The sequence below is a fragment of the Salvia miltiorrhiza genome, chromosome 3 (genome assembly GCF_028751815.1).
Source record: "Salvia miltiorrhiza cultivar Shanhuang (shh) chromosome 3, IMPLAD_Smil_shh, whole genome shotgun sequence".
In the NCBI taxonomy this organism is placed as follows: domain Eukaryota; kingdom Viridiplantae; phylum Streptophyta; class Magnoliopsida; order Lamiales; family Lamiaceae; genus Salvia; species Salvia miltiorrhiza.
The window spans coordinates 41,186,329-41,196,381 of NC_080389.1; the positions used below are offsets into that span (position 1 = coordinate 41,186,329).

The 10,053-nt window shown below is 43.8% G+C and overlaps 1 protein-coding gene across 2 annotated transcripts; it reads left to right on the forward strand.

The window, feature by feature from the left end:
* The first annotated feature begins 2,297 nt into the window (after window positions 1–2,297).
* LOC131016746 (uncharacterized) lies at window positions 2,298–5,488 on the forward strand. Of its 2 annotated transcripts, XM_057945464.1 has the most exons (3): window positions 2,298–2,392; window positions 2,791–4,889; window positions 4,967–5,488. In XM_057945464.1, exons 2-3 carry the CDS (start codon window positions 2,791–2,793, stop codon window positions 5,406–5,408), a joined length of 2,541 nt encoding a protein of 846 aa, XP_057801447.1. In that variant the 5' UTR covers window positions 2,298–2,392; the 3' UTR covers window positions 5,409–5,488. The 2 variants fall into 2 exon arrangements, with proteins under 2 accessions (XP_057801447.1, XP_057801446.1); XM_057945463.1 differs by lacking the exon at window positions 2,298–2,392 and having other exon boundaries at window positions 2,672–4,889.
* The last annotated feature ends 4,565 nt before the right edge of the window (window positions 5,489–10,053 follow it).

A 10,053-nucleotide genomic window follows, 5' to 3' on the forward strand; every position in this document is an offset into this window, starting at 1 on the left:
AGACACTCTGGCGAAACAAGATAGCGGGAAGTAAAGAAACCTGTCACAAGTTCTGCAACATGGCTCATCTAGGCCATTGGGTAGATCATATCTGCGCGGAGTGTCCCACGCAGAAAGAACCGGAGTTCGGCAAAGGCTTCTTTCCAAAGCCTAACAAGAAGAAGTTCCGGGCGGATGAGTATGAGGAGCACAAGACTCCACATGGACAAGCACCTCGGGAACCAAAAAAGTAAGATGCCCGACAAAGAAAATGGAGTCATGTGACTCAAGACAGGAGGACCACCCACTAAAAGAGAAACGACGAAAGTGGGTGGATAATTATGCAGGCCAACTACCCACTAACCGAAGCGGGTAATTCTACAGGAATTCCACTCATCAAAAGAAGACAAAGGATGGTGGAAAAGTTGCAGGCTGGCCCCTCACAGCATTACTAAGGAAATAATGAAGGATGGGACCAGGAAAAGCACCACCCAACGAAAGAGAAAGCAGCTGGACCTCACCAACCATTATCACAAAAGGATAAAGGAAGGTTCAACTCCATGTGAAGGCACTAACTAGTGTCGGCAATCATGGCCGACAAAAGAAGGTGGCCATCACCAACCAAGTTAGCTGGCCACAAAGAAGGAATTCAAGGCCAACTACCGAGCAATTATAGAGGGTATCAAACCTCTATATAAAACCCAAGCTCTGGAGATAAGTGATCATCGAAAAAATTTCACAACTCTTTCACACACCACACTCTCTCTCTAGAATTTTATCTTTGTAATTTTAATTTTCTGTTTTCAAAAGTTTTTCAATTCTAGTTTAGTTTCTTTTTATTTTATGTATACAAGAATTAGCTACTAATGAGTAGCTAAACAAGTTAGTCTCCTCCCTTGGGGAGAATTTTATGAAATAAATTAAGTATTTTATAAATCCTCTATAAACGCTTTTTGTTTTTGCTCAACTATCCGGTTTAGTAAAAAAAAATTCTTTTCATTTATCAACAAAATATTCGACGTCGAAACACAGTGAATGAGGAAGGTTGCAACCATTTCTTGCGAGTGCGTGGTTGGACGAAGCCAGGGAGCAGAAGGTGCGTAAAACGTGACGGGAACTGACTCTTGAAGGTGACCAGTCGACGAAAGGTATAATGTTGATTTATGTTTTGAATTATTTTGAAGTGTTACGGAAGCATGTTGGGCCTGATAATGTCTTTACCGACTATTTCCAATTGAGAACGAGGAATTGTATTGATAATGAACTATAGAGAATCATTTGTGTAAAGGTTGAAGTGCATATTGCTCGACACGCTCGACATACTCGACACTTTTTGTGCGAGCAATGCACCGGAATGTGCATAAGGGCATAATTGTCTCAAATGGGTAGATTTTGTATGTTTGGAAAAGGGTGGGCACATTTTTGTTTTTGTCTTTGAAAAAGGATACTTTCCATTTTGCCCCTTTTAAAAATTATGTGTAGAATAAAAAAGTGACTAAAGTTGATATATTTTCATGCAACTAACCCAATATAAAATATCACGTCCAATCATCCATTCATTCAACAAAAATCAAATTTCTCTTCTTTTTGTACGAAAAAATATTAAATTTCTTAGAATGCAAAAAATACAAAATAAATTAAAAGCAAATTCTATTGGAAATTCCATTTGCTTTTTTCCCACTCATTATTTTTACAAGATTAAAATTCTACTTCCAAATTGCTAAAACCACCAACACACCAACTTAAAATTGGCAACCATTTATCTACCAAATTCTCTAAGTGACAATACATAGTAGTAGCATTTTTGATAAAATAAATAAGTTTTGTATCACACCCCATAAATAAATAAGTTTTGTAGCACATTTGACCTAAAGTACATAAGTACAAGTCAATAAAGTGAATGATAGTGACATATTACTTTTTTTTTGATTTAAAAATAACCAAATAAAATCAAAATCTGATTCTCTCTCTCTCTATTCACGTTAAAATTAAAACTGAGTAAGCAAACCATATCTTATGGCATTATGGCGTGAATTTATGTGATCAAAATCTGATTCTCTCTCTTTGATTTAAAAATAACCGATCTCACGTTAAAATGTGATTTAAAAATAAGCAAAATCTGATTCTCTCTCTCTCTATTCACGTTTATGGCGTGATTTTATGTGATATTATGGTTGTTGGGTGCATTTACACCAACTCAAACACTTGTTAAGGAAACAACCTTAAATTCACGAAATTAAATGCTCCGTACACGGCTGCTGTGGGTAGTTAATGAAGGATACCAACCAAATATTCATTCATCAGACATTTGAACAAGAAAGAAGAAGAAAATCCTCTCAATACACATACACGACTCATACACGGTTGCTCAAAAATTCAAAAAAAAATCATCTAAAGGCTTGTATTACATAAGGTATGTGAAATACATATTTTTTTTTAATTTTCGGCTGTACACGGTTGGTGTTCTAGAGTACACGGTTGTACACGGTTTGAGTTTTAGTGATTTTTTGTTGTTTATTTCAATAATTATGTTATATATATGACTTATTACATGTTTTGGACTAAAAAACGGCATAAAAAAACACTCTGTACGCAAATTACCTTATTTTTGAACCCTTAGTGTTCTGCTGTACACGGTTAGGGTTTCTGTATACACGGTTGTGTACACGGTGGTCGAATTTGCTGTACACGGTTGGGTTGAATATGATTTTGAGGTTATTGTTAGCATGTTTGTATATTCAGTTGATGTATTGGGGTACACGGTTTCCTGTTTGTGTATTTAAATGTTGTATTTTTGTCGTTTTGAAGCAGATGTCGTTTCAAGCAATCGTTATACGGCACAGTGGTCAGTGGAAATTAACCGAGTATGAAGGAGGCGATGAGGTTGTCGTGTACATGTCTAAGGAAGACCTTTGTCATGCGAAGTTGATGCAAGAGGTGCACGATCAATTAAACGAGGATGGTCGATCCACTTATATGCTTTTCTACACATCGACCACGGACGAAGGGCGAAGAATAAAAGTGGCTTTGAAGACTGATTCGGATTTGAACCGACTGATTTCCGAGCATAAGAAATATCCCGTTGTTTACGTGATCGAGAAGGGCAAACAATCTGCGGCTCCGGTTCCTCAGACTCAAGAGCGGGTATATTATGAGGGACATCGGTCTACTGTGTTTTCTATCGAGACGGACGTTGGAAGAAGTATCCCTACACACGATGATAGTAGGGACGATTCATCGTCGCAGGAGGAGGAAGACGAGTTCGAGTCTTCGGATGAGGAAGAAGAGGCGATACGACGCAGAGAGATATTGGATTCAGTGTCGACTGAACAGGAAGCGTGGAGACAGACAGGGCCTCAGAATTTCACATCGGATGATCAGCCCGATGTCGAGCCTCGTGTTGGAGTTCAGCAGCTTGAGGCACGTGACTGGGGGATTCCAGTCCTCGATTTTGATGATGCGCCGGCATTAGGTTGGGAGGATTCTAACGTATTGGAGAGCGGGATATTATCAGTGGGGGCTCTATTCCGGTCGAAGGATGATTTGGCAATCGCTGTTGGCCTGTACCATATGGAGAATCACGTGGAGTACGCCGTGCATCGTTCCAGTACGACCCGTTTGTGGTTTGTTTGCAAGCATGGCAACGGTTGTCCGTTCATGCTGCGAGCCGTTCAGAGTGCATCGATCTGGAGAGTGATCAAGGTGGTGATGGATCATACCTGCCACACGGATTTGAATCGTACTGCCCCGAGACAGATTCCGGCGAGGGTTGTTGGAAGATATTTTGCACGGAAATTGGTAGGCGAGGGGGTCGTTTTGAAGCCGAAGGAGATGATTTCAGAGATGCAGCGCTTATTCGGTATTGAGATCAATTACAGCTTCGCTCTCCGTGCAAGAAACATCGCGATTGAGATGACGTATGGTGATTTTGGGAACTCGTATCAGATGCTTCCATCGTATTTGTATATGCTGAGAATGAGTAATCCCGGCACATTATACGACCTTGAGATGAAGGACGATGGCAAGTTTCATCATATGTTTGTTGCACTTGGACAGAGCGTGGCTGCCTTTGAGAAGGGTTACTTGAGGCCGGTCATCGTCGTAGACGGGACCCATCTGAAGGGAAGGAACGGCGGCATTTTGTTCGTCGCTGTTACAAAGGATGGGAACGAAGCAATATTTCCTCTCGCAGTTGGGCTTGGTCCTATCGAGAACGACGAGTCTTGGACTTGGTTCTTCCACCGACTGCGGACTTGCTTTGGTCAGCCGGATGATCTCTTGATTGTGTCTGATCAGCACAAGAGCATCAGAAATGCTGTGGAGTGTGTCTACCCGAACGTCCCTCACGGGTTGTGCTATTACCATATCCAGAAGAATCTCGCGCATTATGGGCAGCATGTAGCTGCAGTCTTCAAAGCAGCGGCATATTCCTATCGATCAGACGACTTTCAAAGGTATTTTTCTGCGCTTCAATTACTGAAAGTCAACGCGCACACACGCCTCGACACTATTGGTGTGGAGAGATGGGCCAGGTCCAAGTGCCCTGTACGACGCACGAGCTTCATGACGTCGAATGCTGCCGAGACGATGAACAGTAGACTGTTGTGGGCACGACGCCTCCCGGTTGCTTCATTGATCGAGACCTATCGAGCTATTATGGAGAAATGGTTCGATAGGCGACGCATCTCGGCTGCATCGAGGTCACATGAGTTGACTGAGGTAGTAGAGGGAAAGTTGCATGTGGCTGTCGAAGCGGGTCGACAATTGGCCGTTCGAGGGACGACGACGCACATGTTTAGTATTGAGGATGATCATGCATTCTACATTGTCGATCTCGAGAATCGGACTTGTAGTTGTGCTCAGTTCGACCTGGATGACATTCCGTGTCGTCATGCTTGTGCCGCTATTAGGTACCTCATTTATTACAAATTTTGCATATTGAATTAATTTTTTGTAAATTTATCTTTTGATCTTTGCATTTTATTAGGCGTGCAGGACTGCAAGTCACGGATTTTGTTGGAGGATATTTCAAACAATCCGTGCTGTTGGCCACATATATGGAGCGTATTGTTCCCGTTCCACATCCTACGTATTGGAATGTGCCCGATGAGATATCAGCCTATGTTGTGAAACCCCCGGATATCACGGTCCATGCGGGACGACCGAAGTTGAGTAGGGCTCGTTCAGCAGTTGAGGGTCCTCCTAATTCGGGTACTCCTAATTCTCGACCTCAAGTATGCTCACGTTGCAAGGGTGGAGGTCACAATGCCCGGAGATGCAAAGCGCAAGTGGGACCATTGGACTTGAACGTGCCGGTGGAAGGTGTCGAGCAACCACCCGATGCACGAAGGCGGCGAAAGAAGAAATGCGGCATTTGTAGGAGTGGAACACACACTAGGAATGCATGTCCTCAAAATGTTGGGTCGTGAGTGATTTTGAATCTTTGATCTTCAAAATAATTGTTGGAATGTTGTTGGATGTTTACTTGTTGTTTGGGGTCTGATTTTGTTGTTGGTATTTGTTGAACTTGCTTTAAAATTCGAAAAACAGGGGTTTTGGGGGTGAACAAGGGCTGAATGAGCTCTGTACACGGTTAGACCCTAACCGTGTACAGTTTCACGAAACCGTGCACGCAACCGTGCACGGAAGAACTCGCAACCGTGTACGGTTACACGGTTAGGGTCTGTCCGTGTGCGGTACACGGTTCCGAGTTCTTCCGTGCACGGTTTCGTGCACGGTTTCGAGCCACGGTACACGGTTTCACCCCAAAAACACCAACAAAATGATCAAATCAATGACAATTACAAAATGATAATCAAATCAATGACAAAATGATAATCAAATCAAAGCAGCGGGAATTGGGGTACACAATTCCCATATCCTAACAGCTACCATGTAGCGATATTTTTCTACATCCCTATTGGTTCTCATCCGTTCCCGTTTCGGTTTTCCACATACCAGACGATCTAAGTAAGCACATGCATACACACCACAACTAATGCTGTCCTGTTGCACAAATTGCTGGTTGTGGGGCATCATCACATACGCCATCTCTGCATCAGCAGCATGGACAAACCTGTTGGGATTGTTATCCCAATACCCCACAGTGTGCAACAATCTAGGCATCAAACGAGTTATGTACCTCATTGAAGCTTGTCGACGTTGTGTGATCCCTTCAACATGTGACAGAGAATCATACACTCGAACCTCCCATCGTTCGATAGAATTGACCACAGTGCACCAATGACTCGCGTTGACATTGCAAATAGTAAGAATCTGCATTGATAGTGATGATTCGATAAAAACTTAGAAACTAAACCCCATTGATAGTAATGTCGCATTGCCCTTAAGAATTACTAAGCTTACCTCATTAGCCTCCAACCAATGCCACGTATGATCTGCATCAGTGCCCTGGAACATTGTGATGAGATTGTAGGGCACATTCCAATGTGTGTATGCATCTCGCGGTGGTGGATGATTCCCCTGGGGATCCTCTGGATGCAGCTTACCATACTCTCTGTATAGGGTATCCTGAACAGGAATAATTGAGATGATGAATGTAACAATATATTGGAAGCCTCAAAATAAATCAAAGTCACATTAAACTTACATATAAAACGGTTGCAGCCACTGGAGTTCTAACTCGACTAATACCCGGCTGGAGTTGAGTCCGAGACCGATGCACTATATATTCCTGGTTGACTCTGATCCTTCGATTTTGCTTCAAAATCCAGAGGTCTATAATCTGCATCCAAAATAATATGAATTCGTTAGTAACACAACGCATATTAAACAATACAATATTACGAATATATTATACCTCAGCATCGAACTCAGCCCGACGATCCAAAATACGCCCAAAAAAGCCCTGGGTCATCATATATCCAGTCTCCACTACAGCAACACATGCATCGTCGCCCATCTCTCTAAATCTGCGGAAAGCAACCTTCTTTGCCGTAGGAGTGTCAAGTGGGCCATCGGTCACATACGGACTCTGTAGAAGAGCAGACGGCTTAATCGGGCGTCGTGGCCGGCCTACATCCTGGGCCTCTTCCTCGTCAGTAGTCCAGCTGAACTGGACATCGTCATCTTCCTCTCCATGCATAGGCGTCACTGGACTCCGCTGACGAGCTGACCTCTCACTGTGACGTGAGGCAGATCGCCTTAAAGATGTCTGCCTCTCACCACGATGTGAGGCTGATCGCCTCATAGATGCCTCCCTCTCACTGTGACGTGAGGCAGATCGCCGCTGACTCGCATGGGGTGGATCATCTCCATGCTGTGATCGAATGTGACCCCGATGCTGCCGATCCAGGTCTCCAACTGAGTGCCTATGGCTCACATGAGGCGGATCCTCATGACCCCGATGCCCAGGACTAGGAATGTGAGATGTAGACCGTCTGTGACTGGGTCTCGGCTGGTCCAACTCCTCACTCCCGTGTCTACGACGACTGGCATGGCTGGATGATGATCTATGCTTCCTCGAAGAAGATCGCCCACCGAATATATCCTTCACAGCGGCCACGACCTTCCGTGTAATTTTGGCAACCAGTCCATGCTCGGAGTCGTCGTCTACAATCGCCCGCCGCACCTCAGGGATCACGGTCCGGATCTGCTCCCGTGTCACGCTCTCAGTGACACGGGCAATCAAGTCCTCATCACGTCGCCTCCAATAATCAGCATCTGGATCTGCTCGAGGCACTGAATCATCGAACTCCTGCGGCCTGGGCCGCTTCGATGGGCTACCAATCGGATCAACATACGTCTGTCTATGCCGCTCAACATGGACAGGCTGCTTCTCACGAGCCCTCTCTGCTCGTGAGATACTCCTCTGCACAGGGGGAGGCCTAACAGGAGGAGGCGGCTCCGGTACAACTGGCTCTGTCAAGCCGGCATATTTCCCTCCAGGATGGTATCGTACAGAAAAAGGCTCTGGATGCCTCAGGGTCTGCAAATACCATGAATCATTCTCCTCCTCCACCGGTTCGAGTGTCCGGTGACACTCGGCCTGCACAAAGATGAATCGATCATTTCTCATTATTCGTTAATCATAACATAATAAAAGGATTGAAACTGTAAAAAACAACAATAATTACCTCATGAGCATCAAAAAAGTGGGTGAAGTCAGAAGCCGACTTCCAAGTCGTCCAGTTCACCAATCGTGGCATCTGCATCCTCGTGTCACGCATCCCACACGCGCGGCCCAACCTCGGAATGGCCTCGTACGACCAAATCTGTAATGCCCATATGGGCCCATAGAAGTGGTACGTCTTCCTATTACCGGTAATCTCGTTGGGATGCTTCTTCAACACACTCATCCCATGACACAAAATCTGGAATGAGTAAGAGCCCCACGGGAAGTCGGACCATTTCTGATCTTCCTCTACCAGTGCCCACACCCAATCGTGCACGTATTTATAATCCCGACAGAAGAGGAGATCATACGCCACGAGAATATTGGCCGCCTTCAAATAATCCTGGGCACTGTTGCCCAGACTGCGGTTAACGAACCACTTTCGCAGATCCTTCACTTCCATCTTCTTGCCTTTAAAAACTCGGTGCCATAGACTCTGCTTCCCAACACGGTGATCCACATTAGGATCAAAACGCTACGGGGATGGCCCGAAACATAACCCCGTCACCAAACAATACTCCACTGCGCCGAATCGAATGTCGTGTCCACCAACGTGGAACCACTTCTCCCACGGACCGAATGCTTCGTCATACAACTCCCGTGCAAGAAGATGGTGCAGTGCGGCATTCGCACTATCCTGCCTCTTCAACTGAAGTAAATGCCCAAACGGACCTTCCTTAAATTGTTCAAGACGCTGGTAGTGCGTCAGACAGGTTTCCACTTCCTTCAGTGTCGTGTCCTTTACATAGTGATTGATTCGTCCGGCATAACCTTGCATGCACGGACGTAACCAAACATGCCTCGGAGGCTGCAATTAATTCAAAAAGATGATCAGTATCAAAAAATATCAACCGTGTACAGATTCTAGACCAACCGTGTACAACCGTGTACGATTATAGACCAACCGTGTACAACCATTTCAGATTATAGACCAACCGTGTACAACCGTGTACGGATGAACAAACCGTGTACGGTTGTACACGGTTTGTTCATACACGAAAAATACATCTATACGTTGAAAATACATAATTAGGGCATATTAAATCAATTAATACTAATCGTGTAACATAAATACCTAATCGTGTACAACCGTGTACTGAAGAACCATACACGGTTGTACACGGTTGTTCAAATTACTTTCCAGAATCAAAATTTCGCAAATTACCAACATTATGCCATACATAAACACCTAATAATCAACTATTGTGCACAATTTAACAATACAAAACACATAAATTCAAATTTTAACAAATATAGTTCACGGTTACTTACCGGATTCGGCGTCGGGTATTTTTCCCTCCTCGATGTACTCGGGCGATGGCCTCGTTCTACATGCTGTTCTTCCTCTCTGGAGTAGTCGGATTCAGTTTCACTCATTGTTAATTGAGAAGATAGAATAATTCACCAAGTTGTTTTTGCTCTATTATGGAGTACACGGCTTTGGGGTTTCAATTTTCAAACCACACACGGTACACACACGATAGGTAGTTTGTAGAAAATAGTGAGAGGCGTGAAATTGGGTGAAATTTTGCTCTCAAATTGGGTGAAATTTGAGCTTGTACAAGAGAGGGAAATGGTGTGCACACACGGTTTCACTTGGAAATTTTCTTGAGCAAAAGAGTGAGAGGCGTGAAAATTCTGTGCATACACGGGAGGCTAGGGTTCGTGTAGGAAGAGAGAGAAAAAGACAATATAGGACAAAATTGATTTTGATAGAAGATTCGAAAATTGACTTACTTTTTCATTTGAAGTGTTGTGGCCGAGATTTTGTGGGGATGTGGACATTTTTAATAATTTTTTTTATTAGATATTGAGAGAGAGAAGTGATATATGTGGGGACCATTAGATATTGAGAGAGAATGTGCTATAAAACATATTTTTTTATGAGCCTTGATACTTAACTTATTTATTTTATAGAAAGTGCTACATAAAAATCTCAG

Coding starts and splice junctions, on each gene's coding strand:
- LOC131016746 (XM_057945463.1), top strand. CDS start 2,683: ATGATTTTGAGGTTATTGTTAGCATGTTTGTATATTCAGTTGATGTAT. Junction 4,890..4,966: donor CATGCTTGTGCCGCTATTAG/GTACCTCATTTA, acceptor GCATTTTATTAG/GCGTGCAGGACTGCAAGTCA.